Consider the following 25,492-nt stretch of genomic DNA (forward strand, 5'->3'; position numbering starts at 1 on the left):
CTAAGGAGAGAATGCAAACGAAAGGTAAGAGGAAGTACTTTCAGTGTGTGAGTTACTGAAAGAAGCCACGGACACCCACCTCTTGATTTGTATAGCAGAGGAGGAGCTTCGGATGAGCTTTTTAGAAGAGGACTGAGACAGGGAGAGTGGGACTTTACGTGACTTTGGGGGAGGTAAGATGGAGCAGTTTGAGGTCTTGGACCTGAGAACAAAAAGGAAAACAATGTTTTAAATATATTTACACAGTGTTTTCTAAGGTTATCCAAGTCTAAAAGGCAGGTGATGATCCAGTGCCAGGAAACTATCATCCCGTAAACATTCTTATAGCATCTAATGGGCTTTTTCCACCAACGCCTACTGGGTCCAGTCCGACACCACTCCTCCTGGTTTGTAGGTGTTTCCAGTATAAGAAGACACATTTTAACCACCTGTTGGGGTTCTGACAGTGCTGAGTCGGGCTGAACATGTGATGCGTGGAGTTAGCGAGACACTAGTGGACAGAATTTAATGTGGATGGATGAGTCATGAGCGCAACTCCTGATGACAGATTTGGGTCGTAGCAGCAAGCATCAGCAGAACAGCTTTTCACCAACAGCCTTCTCTGGTTCCTCATTACAAGCCATAGACCGAGCAGCAGGTAAAGTATGACCATGATGTCATCCATTCTTGTGCGGTATGTGTCAAACACAAGTGACTTCACTCCACTTATGAGCCTCCTTGCTACAGCGACACCGCCCACAATGAGAGCGCCTCGATTGGAATGGAAACGATTGAAACCAGGAAGTGTGGTGTCGGCTGAAATGGGGTAGGTCTTAGGACACATTCACATCAGCCTTTTTGATCCGAATCCGAGTCCGTTTACTCGGAAAGTCGCTTTGTTTGGGAAAATGTGAATGCGCCAAACAAGTTCTGATCCAGATCAAAGAAGTGGACTCGGTCCACCTACAAACGCAGGTCTCGGCCCGTTTCAAGCGGACCAAATACAGGAAGTGGACTACAAAACAAGTCCCTTTCTGCATGTGGCGTAGCGTTGCATTGTGGGTAAATGCATAGTGATGGTGTTAAGGGTCCTCTGCCTCATCTGGCGTTCATTCATTGTTGCAGTGGATTTCTGCAGTATACTTGCATAAGACACAATAAAAACCCAAAACAGCCATAGTTTGGTCTCCATGTTTAACTGGCAGGTGGAGGAAACAGTTTTCTTCTTCATGCCGGTCTTGTCCTCTCTTCTGCTACATACTAGTGCAGCGCCACCTCTAGTGGGACTTGGGATATGTTATTCTAATGGTTTGGCTGCACGGTGGAACAGTGGTTAGCACTGTGGCCTCACAGCAAGAAGGTCACCGGTTTGATCCTTGGCTGGGGGGGGGGTTTGGTCAGTGGCCTTTCTGTGTGGAGTTTGCATGTTCTCCCCGTGTATGCGTGGGTTCTCTCCGGGTACTCCGGCTTCCTCCCACCGTCCAAAGACATGCATGTTAGGTTGAACAGTTACTCTAAATTGTCCCTCTGAGTGAGTGTGAGTGGTTGTTTGTCTCCGTGTGTTGGCCCTGCGATGGACTGGCGAGCTGTCCATGGTGTACCCTGCCTTCGCCCATAGACAGTTGGGATGGGCTCCAGCTTCCCTGCGACCCTGTATGGATTAAGCGGTTTAGAAAATGACTGAATGAATGGTTTGGCTGGTTTGACCAAAGTGCAGCGTGAACACCATCTTGGTTTGAATCGGACCGAGTCCAGTGGACTATCCTGACAGTAGTGGTAGAAAATGGCCATAAAACTGTAGAAAATTTGTGGAACACTTGGTGATCCCTGATGTGACACCCAGTGACGTGTAAATATGAAAAAAAACATTTTCATTTCACTTTTGCGAGATTCTTTTACATGGGAACATGAAAAACTACTCCATGTAAAAGCTTTTTAGCCATTTTCAAGGTTATTTGAAATGTAGTTCTTTTTATTGCGACATTTTGGTTTTCCACAATTCTGGGGGAAATGGAAACGCAGCTACTGGGACCTTTATGTCAATGGGTTTATGAATCTAGATTTTTCTCTGAAACGGGGTAGAATCGGTCCTCGAGGGCTGCTGCCCAGCATGTTTTCAAAGCATGAAGTCAAAATGCAGCCATTTCAAAATAAAAGTATGTGATCAATGATTATAGTCTGAGTCTGGTTCAGCTGAGAAGCAATAAACCAGCTGGCTTCTTGGTTCACACCGGTGTTCTGTCAAAATTGGTTCCCCTGTCTATCAGGATGTTCCTCCCTGAAGTAACCGACCCACGGCTTAAAAAACGGCTTAAAATTCCAAGATTTAGTGAGAAAATGATTAGTAAGATAAAGATTTACAACATTATTATTAGATTCTATTTGACATGTAATTTATCCAGCCATCATTAACTGCTGTCACATTATGTTGCTGTTAACAACAGTCATTTATTGAGAATATAAATACGAAGAAAGCTGATTTTTAATAACTCGCTTCTTTCCAATGTGGGCGGAACCTCAGTGAAGCTGGAGGGGGACAATCTTGATGGGAAACTGGCTCTGATACAACACCGGCACTTATTCACCCAGACATAGGTTTGTTTTCCTTTCCACCCTAACAAGTGGTGTGTGTGTGTGTGTGTGTGTGTGTGTGTGTGTGTGTGTGTGTGTGAATGGCAGGTAGACTTTATTGTTGTCGTGAACACACTGGCAAAAGTAATCAAAGCTTCTCACGGTCCTGTCAGTCAGACTCGTGTCAAACAGCACTTTTTTGTTTTATAAATTTTCTCCGTTTTTATTTCATGACGTCACATTTCTGTGTTCGCTGAGATCTGCTGGTGCCACAGCAGGAAAATCCTTGTGTCATGAGACAGCCATGGACGTCTGAGCTCTGCCTGAGTGAAGGTAAATATTTGTTTGCATCCGATGGTCTGTGTTTGAGAGGAACCAATCAGAAACCCACAGAGGGTAAACGTAACATGATGTACCTGGAGGAAGAAGAAACAGATCTGGGTGTCCGTTTTCCCTTCAGCGCTCTCAGTTTGTCCCCTTGTGTTTGACTGGTGTCCTTATAGTTACTCTGAAAACACAAAACAAAGTAAAACAAAGTATGTTCATGTGAAATTCTACCTTTTCTGATTTAACAGGAGCGGTGTTAAGCACGCTCCAGCCCTCACCTCGTCCAGGCTGTGTGATTTGCATAGCGTGGTTTTGATTGACAAGTCGTCCATGCTGGACAGCAGTTGGGACATGGCGTCCTTTTTGTCTCTCTCTGGGGAGTCAAAGTTGTGAAGATGCTGCCGCCGGCTCAGTCTCTGCTGAGCCAGCTTTTGTTTGGAGCGATGCACGTCTCCCTGCACCCACAGGCTGTGCTGCTTCCTGCACACACAGACCATGTTCACTTTAACAATGCTAACATGCTAACACGCTGATGTTTAAAGGAACTGTTTGATGTTTGCAACGTGTACCATCACAATCAAACATTTTGTTTTAAAGGACAGAAAACATGAATGATTTCTGAAATCATAAAGTCATTGGACTCGGTGATTTTAATATTCATGTTGACGATGAAAAAGATAGCTTAAACATTTCCTTTAGCTCTATTCTAAACTCAGTTGGGTTTTCACAAAATGTCCATGGAGCCACTCACTCTCATGGTCACACTCTTAAACTGGTTCTAACATCTGGTATTGAGACTGATAAGCTCAAAGTATTTCCTCAGAACCCTGTCTTGTCTGATCACTTCTTATTAACCTTTGAATTCACTTTATTTGATTACTCACTGACCAAAAATAAATTCTACTATAGTAGATGTTTATCAGACAATATTATAACAAAATTTAAACAATCAATTGAATGAATTTTTCCCTTCTACCATGTGTTAGCATGACTGAGAGTCCCCCTTTAAGCCTTACTCCTGCTCAGATTGATCAACATGCTGATACTATAACAGCTTCAATGCGTACAACCTTGGATAATGTTGCTCCCCTAAAGAAGAAGAAATTAGGTAAGATTATGAAGGCTCCCTGGTTTAATTCCCAGCTTCGAGCTCTAAAACAGGCGTCAAGGCGTTTGGAAAACAGATGGCGTTCATCAGGACTAGAGGAGTCTCACTTAACCTGGAAAGAAAGTTTAATCGTATACAAAAAAGCCTTACGTACGGCAAGAACAGCTTATTATTCATCATTGATAGAGGAAAACAAAAACAACCCTCGGTTTCTTTTCAGCACTGTAGCTAGGCTTACTAGGAGCCGGAGCGCTGTGGAGCCATGTATTCCTTTCTCACTTAGCTGTGATGATTTCATGTATTTTTTCAGGAATAAAATTGACACTGTTTGAGATCAAATTCACAATATTCTTCCTTCTACCTATGATGTTGAGCCTATTGTGGTCTCTGAAGCATCCTTAGAACCAGGATCTGACTTGTGTCTAAATAGTTTCTGTCCTGTCCAACCCTCTGAATTAACTAAAATAATAGCTTCATCTAAACCCTCCACCTGTATCTTAGACCCTCTCCCAACGAGCTCAGTTTCAGCTCAGCTACATGCCCACATGCCCACAAGAGTTTCAGTCATGATTTAGAGCTCATCATAGCACTGAGACAGCATTGGTGAAAGTTACTAATGACCTTCTTATGGCCTCAGACAAAGGACTTGTGTCCGTACTTATCTTGCTTGATCTTAGTGCTGCATTTGATACAGTCGATCATAACATTCTGTTACAGAGACTAGAACAGGTGATTGGAATTACAGGTACAGCGTTAAGCTGGTTTAAATCATATTTATCTGATAGACTTCAGTTTGTTCATGTAAATGACAAGTCCTCCTCCCAAACTACAGTAAGTCATGGAGTTCCTCAAGGTTCTGTACTTGGACCAATACTCTTCACGCTATATAAGCACCCTTTAGGCAAAATTATTAGACAGCATGGAATAAACTTTCATTGTTATGCAGATGATACTCAGATATACTTATCCTTTAAACCAGATGAAACAAATCAGCCAATAGGCTACAAAATTGTCTCATAGACATAAAGACTTGGATGTCTAGAAATTTTCTCCTCTTAAACTCAGATAAGACTGAAGTAATTCTCGTTGGATCTGAAAAACTCAGAGCTAAACTTTCCGGTTTTGTAATGAACCTGGATGGCATTACTTTAGCTTCCAGTGCTACAGTGAGAAACCTTGGAGTAATATTTGACCCTGACCTGTCCTTTGGCCCACATATTAAGCAGGTTACTAAAACAGCCTTCTTTCATTTACGTAATATAGCCAAAATTAGGGACATTCTGTCTCGGAGTGATGCAGAAAAACTGGTTCACGCTTTTGTTACTTCGAGACTAGATTACTGTAACTCTCTATTACTGGGCTGTCCTAAATATGCCCTGAAAAGCCTTCAGCTGATCCAGAATTCTGCAGCCAGAGTCCTGACCAGAACCAGCAGGAGAGATCATATTTCTCCAGTTTTAGCCTCTCTTCATTGGCTGCCTGTTGAATCTAGAATAGAATTTAATATCCTTCTCCTTACATATAAAGCCCTCCACAACCAGGCACCACTATATATCAAAGACCTCATAGTTCCTTATATACCAAGCAGAGTACTTCGTTCGCAGACTGCAGGCTTACTTGTGGTTCCTAGAGTCTCAAAGAGCCGAGCAGGAGGCAGAGCCTTTGGTTATCAGGCCCCTCTCTTATGGAATAAGCTCCCAGTTAGTGTTAGGGAAGCAGACACCCTCCCCACCTTTAAGACTAGGCTGAAGACTTATCTTTTTGATAAGTCCTATAACTAGGGATGGTTAGCATCCCTTAGTTATGCTGCTATAGGTTTAGACTGCTGAGGGACATTTCCTGATTGTGATGGCTGTGTCTACGGCCACACATTTATGTCCAAATTCATTACACATACACTTAGATTTATTTTTGTTCAACCAGGATTTAATTTGCAGACCAATATTTTTATCAGACATCCATTTCACATAGCATCACAAATATTCTGAAAGAGCGCGCATTTTAGTTTGTTTGTGGTTTTCATTTGTTTTTTTCCTTGACTTTCAGTGGCTCCAGTCCCTTGGCTGTGAACCAGCAGGTGGCCACGGGGTGGAGCCAGCTAATTGGACCGAACCAGTGGCAGAGATGGGAGGGGGAATTTAGAGTTTTCTTCTGTTCATTTAGTTCGTTTTTTGTGTGTCATCCCCTTTGTCTGTTTTGTTTGGGCTGATCAGCCGCTATTTAAGTTTACCCTTGTGTGTCATTTGTTAGGTCAGTTTGTTTCATTTTGTTTGAGTTACTTCTGTTACAAATTCTTTGATTATAGTTTTGTTAAGTTGATCACTTTTATAGGCCTAATTTATTCATTTGTGTTAAAAACAACTTTTTCTTTTTTTTGGGTCAAAATAAAAAACCCTATTTTTTTTAACTTTCAACCTGTGCCTGACTGCTTCACTGCTCGGCCCATCACACTGATACACTGAGCTTCTTTCTTTTCTCTTTATCTCTTTCTTTTACCCCCCCCCATAACAGTGTTGCATCATTAACATGTATGTCTCCTGTCTCAGCAGGTCTCCCTGGCCGGGAGTAGCAGTTCCTGTTGTCTGTTGTCTTTCTGTCCTCTTCCCCCCACACAGCAGAGGCAGATGGCTGCCTGTCCTTGAGCCGGGTTCTGCCGGAGGTTTCCTTCCTGTTAAAAGGGAGTTTTTTCCTTCCCACTGTCGCCAGTGTGCTTGCTCAGGATGGGAGATTGAGTTGGACTCAACTCAATCTGTTGGTTTCCTTATATAGGCTGTTATGAATTGGCTTTCATTATGTTTTCCCCTCTGTCTGTAAAGCGTCTTGAGATGGCATTGCCGTGATTTGACGCTATATAAATAAAGTTGAATTGCAATGAAAGTCTGGGATGTTTCAGCATGGTAACCAACCATTCATTTATGTAAATAAAATCATTTATCATAAAACTATATTTTTATTCCCATGCTTTCCACCAAGAATTTCACATTTTCATCCAGGTTTCCACTTTGCCTGAGACCATTTTAAACAATGCAGGGAAGACGGCGGTGTTTCTGGATCCTGTTAACCTATGATGTCTTCTTCGCATGATGAAGCTTTAACCTGCACTTGTGGATTTCAGGGTGAGCTATGTTCACTGTGATTTCTGGAAGACATCCTGAGTCCATGCCATGAATTTAATGCAGAAGATCACAAGCATACAGAGATTCCTTCTGAATGTTCTGATGGTATTCTACCCTGTGGTGGATCTTTATATTCTGACGAACATTTTTCTTTATGTTTAGATCCAGTTTGTCCAAGACGAGTGAAGCTCTGCCTCTCTGAAATGTTGGTTTTATACCCAGTCATGTTCCTGACCTGTTGCCAGTTGAACCCTGAATATTGTTTCTGCTTTGTGCCTCCATCGTAGGAATGCCCTCATTGTCACTGTCTATGGAAAATGAGCACATGTATTTGCAGGAAAATACATAGGATTACACAAAAAAGTTAAAGCCTCAGTGATTTTGATATATTTCACTAAATTTAAAAATAACATCAACTTTCTGGAACGGTAAATAACCATGTTTAACCAGTTCTGTCAGAAGAAATCAAAGTCCTGCTCTGACACGTATCATCCTCTCATTTAGCAGACCACATCAAGGACCTGTTGCAAAGTATGTCTTCCTGCCATGATGCCAGTCCGCTGAACAGTGACTCCTGCACGTTACGAACCTTCATCATCATCCTCCCAACCCTAACAGAATGAGGGTGGCAGTGTTTTGCAGATCTTGATTTTAAAAACATAGTTTGTTCAGTTTGACTGTTTCTAAAACCACTATTTACACACAGTTGTAAAATCATCTCAACAAATATGTTTTTGGTCAAATTTCACCCAAAACAGCCGCAGGCTGCAAAGCTTTGTAGCATTCTCGAGTCCCTTGAGTCACTTCAGAATAAATGATACAAATTTCAAGCTAAATTGATGTTTATGGTATTTTTACTGCCTAAATGTCCTACCAGGTTCGGTTTGACCCAGTCGGACATCAGGATTCACCTGATTGCTCCACCAGTCCGTTGCTCCTGTTACAACTTTACAGATGTATTGCTGCATCCGATTCAGAACCAGATCATATTTTCCATCAGTTTTATCATCTGATATGTTGTTTATCTTCTGCTGAGAACATATGACCGGATGAGATTCAGGTTTTATCTGAGTGTGAACATTTAAAGTAAAATGTTGTAAATTTCTGCTGTTCGTTGTTTTAATGACTTTCTCTTCAGTTGCGGCCAAACTAACACCAGTCATTCTGCTTTGGACCGTGAGTTTACCACCAGGTTTACTCTGAGCCACGATCAGTAAAATCTCTCAGCACTGCTGAAACTCACTCCTCTAGGAAGTTCTGCTGGGGGCCAATGATGGATCCGGGTCTGCAGATTCTGATCCAAGCAATGGCCTCTGCTGCAGTGAACCGGAAGTGCTTCATCAGATAGCAGGCAATCAGAGTACCTGTCCGGCCCAGACCGGCTGGGGTTGGAAAGGAGGCAACAACAGGACTTTTAGGACATGCGTGACTTTAGTCTGCAATCCAGAGACAGATCCGGTCTTACCTTTACAATGCACAGCGACAGCCCCCTCCGTACTTTCACACACATGCAGGAAGCGCCTGACGATGAGGTCCGACGGCGTAGTCCCATCCAGGAAGAAGAGATCATGATGTTCAAATCCTGCATCCTCGAACTGCCTGCTCTCGTACAACTTCCTATTCAGACGAACCACCGCTGTCACGTTGTTCTGGTGGAAGTATTCAAAGTAGGCCTCCGGCGCATGGAGAGGAAAACCTGGACAAGAAAGCGTCGCTTCATACTGATACTGTCCTGATGAATACCAACACTTTGCTTTCTAAAGATTCTCACAGATATGTGTAGAAAAGTACACATGGTACTGTCAGAATCTTCATATACTGTGTTTACATTACTTCCAGAATTACACAAAACCAAATCATCTCTATAAAAAACTGCTAATGGAAAACGCTACATTCTCAAAAACTTCTGAATATCACTAAAAAGTTTTTACACAATAACAAGTAGAACACAAAAGTACAGAGGTGATACCTTTTTCACATTTATAAGACATTGGGCATGATGTAGGGTTCATATGACCAGTTCATTTAAGGCAGGGGTGTCCAAAGTCGGACCACTACCCTGCAGGTTTCCCATGTATCCCTGCTCCAACACACCTGCCTCTCATTAAATAGATCCAACAGTAAATGAAGTTCTGCACAACCCTGATTTAAGGTAAAGATGGTGCAGTAAGTATGGATGGAGGAGTTAAAAGTTAAAAGGAAAATCATAACGTCTATATTTGACAGCAAACAACAGCAAAAATTGAGAGTTTTATAAGGAATTTAAAACAGAAATGAGGGAGAAGGGCTTTGAAAAGCCCCGGAAAAACCTCCACAGAAAGTGGAAAACCCTGAAACAATGCTACCTGGGTACATGGCTATATGCTAACTGGCTACCTAGCTATCTAGCTGCCAGGCTACCTGGCTAACTAGCTATCTGGCTATCTTTGATGTGGCTACCTGGCTACCTAGCTACCTAAGTATCCAGCTGACTGGCTATTTGACTGACTAGCTACCTGGGTATGTGGTTATCAAGTTACCTGGCAATTTGGCTACATGGCTACCAGGCTACATAACAACCTGATTATCTGGCTACCTAGCTATCTTGCTACGTGACTATCTGGCTACATAGCTATCTGGTGTAAAATTTCAGAAATATGGCTTTTATTTTGCAAAATAAAAAAACTTTAAAGGAAATGCATCTGTAAATGAAGAAGGTGAAGTGTTTTTGTGGATTCAGTTAACCGTTGTAATAAACAGGGAACATGACCAAAACCAGCTTCCATCACCAAGACAATACCAAATTCAGGTGTTTAGTTGGCATGTTTACTAACTTTGTTTTATGTGTTAAAAAATTGAGATGTCAATTTCACAGATTTACCTGCAATAATGGTTTAGTTTGAACAGTCTTGGTAAGAATCCAAAAGACGTGTCTTATTTTAACTGATCACTTCTCAGATGTAAGTTACTTTGGATAAAAGCGTCTGCCAAATGACTACAGAAGAATCCAGGATTTATTAGATAAATGACAGATATCTTTTACAATTATCTGGCCCCAGTTTGAGAAACACTGACCTACACTACCCCAATGTTCCTGATACTGCCCCAAAGTGGCAGCAAAATGCTAAAACAAGTCGAAAGGATCAATTACTCAGATCTACTACATGTCTGACTGCACACTTCTCCCCTCTTTTCTCTTAGTTACCATAGCAACACATCACAAATGGAAAACATTTGGCTGAGTTTGGGAATATGTTAACAGGTTACAGCAAAGGTTGAGGTTAAATGTCGTGAGAAGTTGGGAGGTAAAGTCAGACTTACCATTTTCCATTTTGCTGCGGGGGTGGGGGCTGCTGAATGCCAGAAGTTTCCCTGGGATGATCCAGTTTATGTCTCCATTTTCAACTCTCTAAAAACAGAAGTATCGACACAAACAAGCGCGAATCAGGTCATCATGCAGAGTAAAACCCATATCTAAAATACTATCTTTACTTTTAAACCAGTGAAGAGATGATCTTCTGCAGTCATCATGATTTTCACCTCATAATGCTCATATTCCTCTGCACTGAAGCGCTCGAAATCCAGGAAGCCATGCTGTAATGCCTGCAGGGGAATAAAGACAGAAAGCACGGCTCTGGTTTGACTCTTTCACTCGTCTGCAGAGGTCCGATGAACTGATGGTGACTAACGGTTACCTTGTGTATGCCTTGCAGGCAGTCCAGGACAGAGAGGTTGAAGGAGGACTCGCCCACCGCTGCGTCCCTGTGACACATAAACGCACCAAACATGACATGTTCCAGCTATTTTCACACATTTATTCTGGTCCTGATGGAGGTTTTCCTCCCTGGTTCTGGTTCTGATGGAGGTTTTCCTCCCTGGTTCTGGTTCTGATGGAGGTTTTCCTCCCTGGTTCTGGTTCTGATGGAGGTTTTCCTCCCTGGTTCTGGTCCTGATGGAGGTTTTCCTCCTGGTTCTGGTTCTGATGGAGGTTTTCCTCCTGGTTCTGGTCCTGATGGAGGTTTTCCTCCCTGGTTCTGGTCCTGATGGAGGTTTTCCTTCCTGGTTCTGGTTCTGATGGAGGTTTTCCTCCTGGTTCTGGTCCTGATGGAGGTTTTCCTTCCTGGTTCTGGTTCTGATGGAGGTTTTCCTCCTGGTTCTGGTCCTGATGGAGGTTTTCCTCCTGGTTCTGGTCCTGATGGAGGTTTTCCTTCCTGGTTCTGGTCCTGATGGAGGTTTTCCTCCTGGTTCTGGTCCTGATGGAGGTTTTCCTCCTGGTTCTGGTCCTGATGGAGGTTTTCCTTCCTGGTTCTGGTCCTGATGGAGGTTTTCCTCCTGGTTCTGGTCCTGATGGAGGTTTTCCTCCTGGTTCTGGTCCTGATGGAGGTTTTCCTCCTGGTTCTGGTCCTGATGGAGGTTTTCCTCCTGGTTCTGGTCCTGATGGAGGTTTTCCTTCCTGTTTCTGGTCCTGATGGAGGTTTTCCTTCCTGGTCCTGGTCCTGATGGAGGTTTTCCTTCCTGGTCCTGGTCCTGATGGAGGTTTTCCTTCCTGGTCCTGGTCCTGATGGAGGTTTTCCTTCCTGGTCCTGGTCCTGATGGAGGTTTTCCTTCCTGGTCCTGGTCCTGATGGAGGTTTTCCTTCCTGGTCCTGGTCCTGATGGAGGTTTTCCTTCCTGGTTCTGGTCCTGATGGAGATTTTCCTTCCTGGTCCTGGTCCTGATGGAGGTTTTCCTTCCTGGTTCTGGTCCTGATGGAGGTTTTCCTCCTGGTTCTGGTCCTGATGGAGGTTTTCCTTCCTGGTTCTGGTCCTGATGGAAATTTTCCTTCCTGGTCCTGGTCCTGATGGAGGTTTTCCTTCCTGGTCCTGGTCCTAATGGAGGTTTTCCTTCCTGGTCCTAATGGAGGTTTTCCTTCCTGGTCCTGGTCCTGATGGAGGTTTTCCTTCCTGGTCCTGGCTCTGATGGAGGTTTTCCTTCCTGGTTCTGGTCCTGATGGAGGTTTTCCTTCCTGGTCCTGGCTCTGATGGAGGTTTTCCTTCCTGGTTCTGGTCCTGATGGAGGTTTTCCTTCCTGGTCCTGGTCCTGATGGAGGTTTTCCTTCCTGGTCCTGGTCCTGATGGAGGTTTTCCTTCCTGGTCCTGGTCCTAATGGAGGTTTTCCTTCCTGGTCCTGGTCCTGATGGAGGTTTTCCTTCCTGGTCCTGATGGAGGTTTTCCTTCCTGGTTCTGGTCCTGATGGAGGTTTTCCTTCCTGGTTCTGGTCCTGATGGAGGTTTTCCTTCCTGGTTCTGGTCCTGATGGAGGTTTTCCTTCCTGGTCCTGGTCCTGATGGAGGTTTTCCTTCCTGGTCCTGGTCCTGATGGAGGTTTTCCTCCTGGTTCTGGTCCTGATGGAGGTTTTCCTTCCTGGTTCTGGTCCTGATGGAGGTTTTCCTTCCTGGTCCTGGTCCTGATGGAGGTTTTCCTTCCTGGTCCTGGTCCTGATGGAGGTTTTCCTTCCTGGTCCTGGTCCTGATGGAGGTTTTCCTTCCTGGTTCTGGTCCTGATGGAGGTTTTCCTTCCTGGTCCTGGTCCTGATGGAGGTTTTCCTTCCTGGTCCTGGTCCTGATGGAGGTTTTCCTTCCTGGTCCTGGTCCTGATGGAGGTTTTCCTTCCTGGTTCTGGTCCTGATGGAGGTTTTCCTTCCTGGTCCTGGTCCTGATGGAGGTTTTCCTTCCTGGTCCTGGTCCTGATGGAGGTTTTCCTTACTGGTTCTGGTCCTGATGGAGGTTTTCCTCCCTGGTCCTGGTCCTGATGGAGGTTTTCCTTCCTGGTTCTGGTCCTGATGGAGGTTTTCCTTCCTGGTCCTGGTCCTGATGGAGGTTTTCCTTACTGGTTCTGGTCCTGATGGAGGTTTTCCTCCCTGGTCCTGGTCCTGATGGAGGTTTTCCTTCCTGGTCCTGGTCCTGATGGAGGTTTTCCTTCCTGGTCCTGGTCCTGATGGAGGTTTTCCTTCCTGGTCCTGGTCCTGATGGAGGTTTTCCTTCCTGGTCCTGGTCCTGATGGAGGTTTTCCTTCCTGGTCCTGGTCCTGATGGAGGTTTTCCTTCCTGGTCCTGATGGAGGTTTTCCTTCCTGGTTCTGGTCCTGATGGAGGTTTTCCTCCCTGGTCCTGGTCCTGATGGAGGTTTTCCTTCCTGGTCCTGGTCCTGATGGAGGTTTTCCTTCCTGGTCCTGGTCCTGATGGAGGGTTCCCTTCCTGGTTCTGGTCCTGATGGAGGTTTTCCTTCCTGGTCCTGGTCCTGATGGAGGTTTTCCTTCCTGGTCCTGGTCCTGATGGAGGTTTTCCTTCCTGGTCCTGGTCCTGATGGAGGTTTTCCTTCCTGGTCCTGGTCCTGATGGAGGTTTTCCTTCCTGGTCCTGGTCCTGATGGAGGTTTTCCTTCCTGGTCCTGGTCCTGATGGAGGTTTTCCTTCCTGGTCCTGGTCCTGATGGAGGTTTTCCTTCCTGGTTCTGGTCCTGATGGAGGTTTTCCTTCCTGGTTCTGGTCCTGATGGAGGTTTTCCTTCCTGGTTCTGGTCCTGATGGAGGTTTTCCTTCCTGGTCCTGGTCCTGATGGAGGTTTTCCTTCCTGGTTCTGGTCCTGATGGAGGTTTTCCTTCCTGGTCCTGGTCCTGATGGAGGTTTTCCTCCCTGGTCCTGGTCCTGATGGAGGTTTTCCTTCCTGGTCCTGGTCCTGATGGAGGTTTTCCTTCCTGGTTCTGGTCCTGATGGAGGTTTTCCTTACTGGTCCTGGTCCTGATGGAGGTTTCCCTTCCTGGTCCTGGTCCTGATGGAGGTTTTCCTTCCTGGTCCTGGTCCTGATGGAGGTTTTCCTTCCTGGTCCTGGTCCTGATGGAGGTTTTCCTTCCTGGTCCTGGTCCTGATGGAGGTTTTCCTTCCTGGTTCTGGTCCTGATGGAGGTTTTCCTTCCTGGTTCTGGTCCTGATGGAGGTTTCCCTTCCTGGTTCTGGTCCTGATGGAGGTTTTCCTTCCTGGTTCTGGTCCTGATGGAGGTTTTCCTCCCTGGTTCTGGTCCTGATGGAGGTTTTCCTTCCTGGTCCTGGTCCTGATGGAGGTTTTCCTTCCTGGTCCTGGTCCTGATGGAGGTTTTCCTTCCTGGTCCTGGTCCTGATGGAGGTTTTCCTTCCTGGTCCTGGTCCTGATGGAGGTTTTCCTTCCTGGTCCTGGTCCTGATGGAGGTTTTCCTTCCTGGTTCTGGTCCTGATGGAGGTTTTCCTTCCTGGTCCTGGTCCTGATGGAGGTTTTCCTTCCTGGTCCTGGTCCTGATGGAGGTTTTGTCCATAGCTGAATTGAATGAAACCTTCCAGAACCGAATGAAAGTGGATTCACGTTGGCAGAGTGGGGAGCTAAGCAACCAGCCGTGTGTGTGTGTGTGTGTCTGTGTGTGTGTGTGTGTGTGTGTGTGTGTGTGTGTGTGTGTGTGTGTGTGTGTGTACCTGAACGGCAGGTAGACTGTGTTGTTTCCTGAGATTAGCGTCCTGTACGCGTCCTCTGGGCTCCTTTTTAAATAGACAACCTGGAAGCAGAGTTCAGAGGAAGTTAGTAAATGGTCAGCTGGCCTCAGGGGCCGATGATGAGGAGGAAAGAGGACATTTACAGCGTAGCCTCCGATCAGAACTGCAGCACTGGCTCTCTTCTTCTGGTCATAACTGGTGTAGTGGACAACCTTCTTTCTGGACATGGTGGAAGACTGGAACAACAGAACAGGACTGTCGTCAGGTGGAACTCAGGAGGCTGAGACTGTGGCTCACGTCCCACTTACCTTCAGCTTCTTGTTGAGCTTGCAGCAGTACCTGTAGAGCATGGCCAGGTTGAGGGGCCCAAAGTCTGCATAAAAACTGCAGCACAAAGTGGAACGAGACAGAAAAAACACGGATGTGAGTACATATGTCAAACATGTTAAACAACACGGTCTACATCAGACGTGATGCAGCAGGCTGACGCAGGAAGAGACGAGACGAGTTTGGTTCTTTTTTAGTTTTTAATACTTTAAATTTACTTTCAGGGGAATCCAACATATGGAAGAGTCCGGATGAAGTTATCATCATACATTCACCAACATATAGACCAGACCAGACCGGATCAGACCAGACCGGACCAGACCAGACCGGACCGGACCGGATCAGACCAGACCGTTCCAGACTAGACCAGACCAGATCGGATCAGAACGATCCAGACCAGACAAGACCAGACCAGACCAGCTGATATATTCACCACTATTGACCTTTTTTGTAATTTACAGGTTTAACTGTTGCATGCTGGTGTCAGAAAGCTACTAAGCTGATACCAGCAGACTAAAAGTCTCTTGCTTTTCCTTTGATGAACACTGTGGAAAATTTTCCTGGAGTGCTGATGCTTTCAGTTCTATTTCTGCTCCATTACGAGTGTAAATCGTCTACATGGTCACCATCATACTTCCACACGTGCTTTACGTTGCCATGGTTGTTAGGTCAGGTCAGCCACTACTGGGCAGTGCTGAGTTTGCTTCCACGTTCTGACAGAGGTCGGTAGCTGTAATGTGGTTAGTGCATCTCTATACAGCTGTTTACAACTGTCCAAAAACACCAGAAGAAGAATAAAACCATGTTTTTCGCACTTCTCAACTTCTTCTTCGGGTGTTGTTATTTGGTACTTTCTGCGTTGTCCTCGTTCGGTTCCTCTTCTTCTCTGGTTTGTTTGTTTTTCTGGTTGTGCATCAGCTTTATAACTCAACACTGCCCCCAGTGCTTTCCGGTGGTATTGCTCCATTTTCTGCATCAAATCACGGAAACGTAAGCGGCTTGAAAACAAACCAAATTTCTTCTGTAGTCGACACAGGAGACGGACGAAGCCGTCTGAATGTCTGCGTATCCATCTTCTGCATCCAGCAGAAATGGACCTTTTCTGATCAACAGTGTACTTATTGGTCTCGCTGGTTGATAAAACTCATCGATCAGTGGTTTTTCTTCACTGGGAAGCAATGAAAACGTATTCCAAGTTTACATGACCTTTGTCTTCTTCAACTGGAACAGTCGATCATACATCAACTCTCTGGCATTGCACTCACTTTCCACTACAGACGACTCTGTTGTGATTTACATGGACATCCAGCTTTCTGACCTTCCCAGCTAGTTACGAACATGCGTATCATGTATGCATAAATGATGGAATTCGTCTGTTCAGGTTAGGGGGAATTTGAGCTCTACTGTGTTGGAAAGTCAGAGAACGAGAACGTATGTATGAATGTATGTGGGAAATACGGCAGTTTGTGTCATTTGTGCAGATGTATGGACGGCCAAATGTGTCACAATCTGAAATAAATAGATAAATAAATCAATAAAAATAGACAGAATAAATAAATCAATACAAATAATGAATAGATAAAAAAAAATATGAGGAAATAAATATTTAAATATGTATCCTTGTTTTTCTATTTTCAATTTGTTTATGATTTATTAATTTATTTTTTCACCTACTTCACTTTTATTCCTACATTTATTTCCAAAGTAATTACACGTAATTTTATTTTTTATGTTTTTTTTTCACTTTTTTTTTTCCAAAATTACTTTTCCCATCTTAATTTTATTTTTAAATTCCACATCTGTTAAATTTATGTCTACATTTTTATTCATTTGTAGATTGTTTCCAGTGGGGGAGGCTTCTCTGTGACACAAGGCTGCGGTTGAGAGCTGATTGGTTGACGGATTCTCCTAGACGACCAGTCATGCTTTAGGAAAAGTCTACTTCTTTATGTTGCTGAGTATCTCAGCTTGTGTTTGTTTACATGTTGATCTTAGAGATGTAGCTTTATGTGGAGGTGTAACCCCACGTAGATGTAATTCAGCAGAAGCTGTCACTGAAACTGGGAATAAACCATTTGCAGTATAAGGGACAGCAGGAAAACAGGAGCAGCTCTGGGAATATCTGAGACTGATCACATAACTCATCAGCAGCTAGAGGCTGTCTCCATTCCCCTAAAATCCACCCCACCCCTGATCAAGTCTTTGGATGAGACGTGATTGTAGTGTTGGCTTGTGGTTCAGAAGACGAGAAAGTTGGATTATTTTCTGTGTTTTTGCATCTTCATGTTTCTATTCTGACTCACGCAACCGGCTGCGGCACAATGTCAAACTGTCTGCACACAAGAGTCCAGTGTGAACGGCAGTGTCCAGCCAGCGTTTGTCCTAAATCCCTTTGCATCACTAGGACACGTCACTGATCTCATCTTGGCCTACATCTCACACCGGATCAGAACCACCAGCTCAACATGGATCAGGTCGACTGAACATGGATGTTAAAGGGTTAAAAGCAGAAGCTAAACACGGCAGCATCTCTGCTGGATGTGTGAACATGCTGCTATGCTGACAGATCATAATCCAACTTTCCGATCATGTAGAGGGAAAAAAACATTGGAATCATTAAAAGAAAATCATGTCAGTGTTTGATGCTCCTCTGCTGGTGTTGCTGTAAATTCACCAATCAGAGTCCGGCTTTCTGACTTTATCATCGGAGCAGGATGGATTCTGCTCATTTTTCCTCCGTAAACTTAAACTCAGCCTGAAATCCAGACTTTTCTCTTCTTTAGACGTTACATAAAGCTGGAAATCTGAGTTTTCTGGAAGAAACTAAATAAATTAGAATAGAGCAGCAGGTGTAGCGATCTGCCTTCAGGTAAGGTCATTCACACAAAAGCAGAGTGTTGCGGAGAAGAATGGTTCCATTATTGTTCTTCTCAATGTATGCAGCCAGAACAATCATTAAAATAATAATCACCTCTTTTCTAAAATACCAACAGTTATCAATGAACTCAAATGAACCCATGAGACAGAAAATATTATAGTGGGAGGAGATTTTAACATTTGTCCAGATGAATGAATGGACAGATGCCCATCAAGGTTCCTCAATGAACATAAAAATCCAGTCATCTTAAATTTTATGAATGAGAATAAATTAATTGATATATGGAGAAGACTTTATAAAAACTGGAGACAGAACACTTGGTTTAAACCAAATGGTCAGAGCCAATCCAGAATTGATTACTGGTTAATTTCTGAACCATTCTCTCAACTGGATGTAAACACAAAAACAGGGAGCAGTCCGCTTAGTGGTCATTGCTGCGTACACTTAAATTTAATCAGAAATAGAAGGGAAAATAAAGTTAAAGGATACTGAGTTGAATTTTATAGTAATCTTTACACTTTATCATTTTCACAATCAAGGGAAAATGTTTTCTTTTGAAAAAATACAAAATCTTATTCCTACTATTAATCATACTTACAAAAATATATGTGATGAGGAACTAAGGACTGAAGAATTTGATGTAGTTATTAAAAAGATAAGTCTAAACCGTCCTCCAGGTCCTGATGGGCTGACCGCTAATTTCTACAGACACTTTTGGTCTGAACTGAGAGAGTTCTTATTCTGGGAAATGAAGCGATCCATAAAAAACAAAGAACTGATGACCTTTTTTTCATTATTTCTTTTTCTTTTTTTTTTTATGTGTGTGTCTTGTCCAGCATTTAGGCAAGCAGAATGATGGTCCAGATGCTGTGTTCTGCTGAGCATTACTGGTATGATGATCTGATGACTGGTACAATTTTCTGGATTATTATTTTCTTTCTCTATTTATTTTGTGTAATTTTAATACAGAGTTTCTATTGCTGGACCAGAGTGGAGAAGATAGAAAATAGACAAAAAGACAAAGGAAAGAGAAAGAAAACACCTCACAGAGAAAGAAGAAAAGAGAGAGATAAGGGGGAGAGAGAAAGAAAGACATTTGCATAAACATACACATATACGCCCATACGCATTCGCCTATATAAACACATGTACATACACACACACACACACACACACACACACACACACACACACACACACATACACAAACAGGCCAATCTTAGATTTAGATTCCCCCTGCGGAAGACGAGGCTATCAACTGTTAGGAGCACCAAAAACTGTCAGGTTAAATATAAATGAGCTGCTGTTGGTGAATAAACCTGCAGGCGACTCAGTGATTGTGTCACATGCAGAACATACAGAGTGGAACGTGTTCAGAGAAGAGAGATCATGCCAATGTGACCCCGCCCACACAAAGGCAAGGAGCAGGCCAGGAGGACCCCGAGACCCAGGTAGCCTCAGCCAGGCCAGCCTAGATCCAGGTCTACTGGGCAGCCCCCCCCCCCCCCCCCCCCCATGTGAAGTGCATGTGAAGTGTGTGATATTCGTAATTAAAATTGAGGGGCAGTGTTGGGAGACCATACACTGCATGGCCCGCCCCCCTAAAGCATGTCCATGAGTTGTCAGTGTGTTTTTTGTGATATGGTGACTAAGTGTAATTAAAACTGGGAGGTGAGGCAGGACTGGGTGCAGTGATGAAGACCACCTTCATGGCCTCTCTCACCACCCAGGACACCGTGCCCACCTCCCAACACCCTGCCTGTGTGAGGTGGAGAGCGGGGAAGGGGATTTAGGACCAGAGGGAAGTGAGCTTCCCTCTAGAAGGTGAGCTGCCGTCGGCACTAGGCACACCCCCAATCCCAGGGCCCATGAGGGCCAGGACAAGCAGGGGCAGCCGCCCCAACAGCTAGAGCCACTACACCCCCACACACATGCATCCTCACACCCCTACCCTCCCATACACATGTACCCTCACACTCATTTATATACACCCATAACCCTTCTGAACACTGACTACTAAATATTTACAACAGTTCTGGCCTCTAGATTAAAATCAAATTTATCCACCATAATAGACAATCAGGCTTCCTCAAAGGAAGATCTATTCATAATAATCATTTGGTTCTGGACGTTATTGAGTATAGCCTCCTGTTTAAAGATAAAGGGTTTATTCTATTCTTAGACTTCTGCAAGGCTCTCGATTCAGTGGAACACAAATTTATCTTTCAGTCATTGAAACGTTTTGGTCTCAGAAATTACTTCTAAGAAATGCTCTGAATGCTTTATAATGATATAAATAGTTGTGTCTCCTTGGAAGATGGCACCTCACCCAGATTCAGAATCAGAAGAGGGATCAGGCAGGGTTGTAGCCTCTCACCTCTCCTTTTCATCCTCACCACACCGTTACTATCTCTGCTTATTAAAAAATCAAACGTGAAAGGTCTTAAAATCAATAATCAAAGCCTAATAATAAGCCTTCCTAAATAAGTCTTCTTCAAAAATTCTTCCTAAAAAAACTCCGTCTCTTCAAACCTTTTTTCATAAGCTTCCGGATTAAAACTAAATTTAGATGAATGTGAACTGATGAGTCTGCATGAATGTGACCTTTCCTCTCTGTATAATATTCCTGTTAAGAAAGAAACTCGCCACATGGGAATCTGGATCTCCAAGAACCCGAACGCCTCAGAAGAAAATAATTTGACAAAAAACACTGAGAAATGTAAAAGATCACTTAACATATGGCTAACTAGAGATTTAACCATATTTGGAAGAATATGGCCAAAAATAGAAAACTCACCAAAATGGAGACCATTGCTAAACTGATTTATCCCAAATCCTCACTAAACTTTAACTTCATTTGGAAGAATAAACATCACTACTTAAAAAAGCAGACCTGGTTAAAACTTATGAAGAAGGAGGAATAAAAGCAACAGATTCTGAAATTATTAACAGTGTTCGAAACTAAAATGGCTGCAATCTTTTATTAAGAAAAGGAACCAAATCTGGTTTGTGATACCTTCACTTGTGTTTAACCAGGTGGGGGGGCATTGACTTTCTTTTAAAATGCGACTTTGACATATGTAAGCTTCCAATAAACTCTCTGCCTTCCACCAACAGACCCTGCTGTTCTGGACATGACATCCTGTTAGGGAACAATGGAGTTATTTTACAGGTTGGTCTTAAAGACGTCTCAAAGACCCGGATGGATTTTCTTCTTCCAAACTGAGACTGGGCTTGTTGTCTCTGGACCTGAGAACCTCAGGAGGACTTTACCTGGACTTCCAGTTCTACAGAGGGACCTGGACTTATTCTGGAACATATAAACCAGGTTTTCGGACCTCCTTCTTCCACCTGTGTAAATCCTGTCTCTGAAGGATGCAGGACCACTGGTCCATGATCTGCTCCTTCCAGACTGATTATTGATCTGAAAAGTCTCTAGTTCTGCTGCTGCACTGGGAGACGTCCCACGATGCACTGGGAGACGTCCCAGGATGCACTGGGAGACGTCCCGTCATGCACTGGGAGACGTCCCGTCATGCACTGGGAGACGTCCCGTCATGCACTGGGAGACGTCCCGTCATGCACTGGGAGACGTCCCGCGATGCACTGGGAGACGTCCCGTCATGCACTGGGAGACGTCCCGTCATGCACTGGGAGACGTCCCGTCATGCACTGGGAGACGTCCCAGGATGCACTGGGAGACGTCCCGTCATGCACTGGGAGACGTCCCGTCATGCACTGGGAGACGTCCCGTCATGCACTGGGAGACGTCCCGTCATGCACTGGGAGACGTCCCGTCATGCACTGGGAGACGTCCCGTCATGCACTGGGAGACGTCCCGCGATGCACTGGGAGACGTCCCAGGATGCACTGGGAGACGTCCCAGGATGCACTGGGAGACGTCCCGTCATGCACTGGGAGACGTCCCATGATGCACTGGGAGACGTCCCAGGATGCACTGGGAGACGTCCCACGATGCACTGGGAGACGTCCCAGGATGCACTGGGAGACGTCCCAGGATGCACTGGGAGACGTCCCGCGATGCACTGGGAGACGTCCCGCGATGCACTGGGAGACGTCCCGTCATGCACTGGGAGACGTCCCGTCATGCACTGGGAGACGTCCCGTCATGCACTGGGAGACGTCCCACAATGCACTGGGAGACGTCCCGCGATGCATTGGGAGACGTCCCGCGATGCACTGGGAGACGTCCCGCGATGCACTGGGAGACGTCCCGCGATGCACTGGGAGACGTCCCGTCATGCACTGGGAGACGTCCCACAATGCACTGGGAGACGTCCCACAATGCACTGGGAAAACCCACGCAGACAAAGGGAGACCTCCACACAGAAAGGCCCCAGTCTGAAGCCCAGCTGAAGATCCAACCAGAGACCTTATGAGGTCGTGGTTTTGACCTCCAGACCACCATGCAGCCCATGGTGGAGTTTTTTACGGCATCGCCGCCAGTGGAGGTTTACCTCTCATAGACCAGCTCCTCATCTGTGCTGAAGTAGTGAGTGTTTGCAGAGTTCTTCGGTTTGATGCGAAGTGTAGAAAAGTAGAGCCGATCTGTGGCAGAGAAACACAGCATGGTTGCTGACGGTACAGAGGATGGCAGACAGTCACAGCGATAGATGAGAAGCTTTGCTGGGAAGATGATGGATCAGACCAAGAAACCGGCCCAAATTCACTCAGTTAGCTTCTAAGCTTAAAACACATTACTTGACCTGATTTTATCCAATTTAATCCCCCTACTAAAGAACATAATATTTTGTATACAGCATTATATATATATATCTAACAGCTTATTAAGAACTCTTAATTTACCTAAATCTGTAGGCTGGATTGATAATAAAGCTGATGAATTTAATTTTAACAGTTAAAATCTGCTGAAGAAATCTTTATTAATACTGCAAAAGGGGAGAAAAACTGATGGAAAATGATGAAAATTTAGCATGCTGGTTATACAGTACATTTAAAATAGTTTACAAAAGGATTAAAATGACATAAACTGCAAATAAAATGTGTAGTTTATATGATTAAATACAAAACATTTAGGTACACAGACTATTGAATAAACTAAATGTTAAGAGTTACCAGACATTACAGATGTTTTCTGCATCTTTTTGTTAGTTAAAAATTCTTCGTCTTCCTTTATATTTGGTTTCTAGATGCAGCTTTAGTGTTGAAGCTTCAAGCCTTTGGTGATGGATAGCGTTAGCTAGTGTTAGCTAATGGTATCTAAAGTTAGCTACCATTAGCTAGTGTTAGCTAACGGTAGCTAGTGTTAGCTACCTCTAGCTTATGTTACATAACAGTAGCTAAGGCTTTGCCTTGTTAGGTTTTTATTTCTGTAAAAAAAAGCATTTATCAATAAGGACATAGAGTTGTAAACAGTCTGAAATATAGCTTTTGATCAAAATTGTATAATTAAAATGAAAGGAAAACCCATGAAAGGTTTGTGTCAGAAATTAAACCAAACAATCATGAATCAAAACCAAAGACTGTGAAGCACAACCAAAGAGAGAAAGCGGAAGAGGAAACTGCAAACAAAACTACTCAATTTAACCAAATAAAAGCCAAATAGTTTAATGATTGATAATTTTTTATTTTGAGATCATTTATTTTACTTAAGTTTGAGAAAGTTTTGGTTTTAATTGTTTTTGCTTGAGTTTTAAAGAGTTTTGCTTGGAGATTCTGAAACAAATCTGATTCCATACATTCATATTTGGGATAAATTCTGTTTGGAATAAAGGTTTCAGGGTGTCTTGAGACGTCCCTTCAGCAGGCTGAGGATGATTAATGTTACTCATAAAACAATAAGAACAGATTAACATGGACGTTACCTTTAATAAACTCGGACTGCTCATGTTCTTCTGCCATCTGAAGCGTTCCGGACTGGATCGGTCTTCTGGTCCAGTTTCTACCGAACTGGGAGTTTTTCTTTCCCCTGAGTTATCTGACCTGAGGCCACTTCACTGACCCAGAAATCCCGACCATCCTGGTCCAGTTTCCAGCTCTCCCGAACCAAAGGCAGCCCCTCAGAGTGGACGGAAACCCACTTCCACGTGTCTTCTCACGCACACACGTCTGCACGCAGCTTTTCCAGCAAACAGCAGCGAACCGAGCCTGCGGAGTCGCAGAGAGCTTAATCTGAGCCTGGATGGATGGATGGATGGATGGATGGAAAGCTGCTGTATGTGTCCCTGTAATCCCGTCACGCGCCTTTATGTAACTCCTGCTTTTTAATGCCGTTTGGAAACCGATTCTTTTCCCTTCTGTCGATGTTCCTGCAGCATGAAGCCTCGTTTCTGTAAAGATGAGAAGTGTTTTCACACCTGCAGCAACATGATGGTTCACACACTGAGGCAGTCGGACACGCGCGCACACGCACCAGACCTCTGGCTTACATCACGGTTTGTCTGCTTATCCAACAACAGAGTCTGGAGTTAAATCTCACCAAAGTCAACCAGCTGACTGGTTTATGTTCCATACACACTTACACTAAAACACACCTGTAAACTGCTGGGAAAGAAACATTTACTGGTTTAACTGGGAAGATAACATCAGTAACATGACTAGGTAAAAATGGAACATTCAGAGACAATATGCATCTAAAAACTTTGAAAATGCCACCATATGCAGCAGAGAATAAGAAGAAATCTCTGTATGCTTGGGACAAGGCTGGATGCTGGTGATCTGATGATGAATCTTTGCATGGAGTTAGGAAATCTTCTAGAAATGACCTTCTGTAAACACAGTTCACACTGAAATCCACTAATGCAGGTTAAAGCTCCATCATGCAGAGAAGAAGCCACATGTGAACAGGATTGAGAAACACCACCGTCTTCCGTGTATGAAACATAAAATATAGTTTTATGAATCTTATAGATTATTTAATTATGTTTTAATTTATATTTAATAAAGTTTTAATATTTTTAAACTAATTTAAAGCCTCAAAATATCACAAATAAACATTGGGTATAGTTTCATAAAACCAGATTAATCCAAAGCAGAAAAATCCAGTAAAACTTTGAACCATCTTAAATCCAGTGGGTTTATTTTCTTCCTGCAGCTGCATCTTGTGAACAGACTCCCTGAGTAGATGTCAGCATGAGTTAGCGGCGTACTGACCTCTGAGTCAGACTCTGTCTGTGGGATGTAGTTCTATTCATGGCCCTAGCTCGAGCTGCTCCAGTTAGCCAATTAGCCGTCAGATTAACAATAGGAAGGACAGGAAGGAGCTGGGTGACGCCGACACTGACCGGAAGATCAGGTGAGACGGATCCCTGAATCGCTTTAAGGAGTTTAAAACGGACACACAGGTTTCATAAGAAACTGACGAGCTGTGTGACCAAACCTCTGAAGGTTTCAGAGGTTTTGTTCAACTCAGTTTATAATAAATTCATTGTGAATTCTTCTTCTGAAAGTTTTCATGACCAGCCGGAACCTGTCCTGATGGACAGGGTCTTCCAGTCCCTCATGAAGACACTGACCCCTGCTGTCCCTCAGTCCTTCATTTATTTACAGTTTTATGAAAAAAAAATTTAAAAAAAAAAAAAAAACAGTAAAAAAAAAACAACAACAAAGAACTAAATACAGTACAATACACATTACATAAATACACAAGAAATAATAGATAAAAGTACTTGGTAGATAATAGGAATAGAAATAACAGTAAATTAAAATAACAGGTGGCACTTTAACATGGTAATAAG

General features: G+C 43.8%; 1 protein-coding gene across 1 annotated transcript; it reads right to left on the reverse strand.

Annotated features, from left to right (window-relative positions):
- On the reverse strand, positions 1 to 23,657 carry LOC306758841 (dual specificity protein phosphatase CDC14AB-like; the record flags this gene model as incomplete). The annotated part of the gene is made up of 13 exons (XM_079244257.1): positions 1 to 202; positions 2,967 to 3,058; positions 3,156 to 3,357; positions 8,345 to 8,483; positions 8,567 to 8,797; positions 10,402 to 10,489; positions 10,621 to 10,683; positions 10,776 to 10,842; positions 14,552 to 14,631; positions 14,713 to 14,805; positions 14,878 to 14,953; positions 22,253 to 22,343; positions 23,621 to 23,657. 13 exons carry the CDS (start codon positions 23,655 to 23,657, stop codon positions 1 to 3), a joined length of 1,461 nt encoding a protein of 486 aa, XP_079100383.1.
- Positions 23,658 to 25,492: the final 1,835 nt, after the last annotated feature.

The sequence above is a fragment of the Telmatherina bonti genome (assembly GCF_933228915.1).
Source record: "Telmatherina bonti genome assembly, chromosome: 7".
NCBI lineage: Eukaryota > Metazoa > Chordata > Actinopteri > Atheriniformes > Telmatherinidae > Telmatherina > Telmatherina bonti.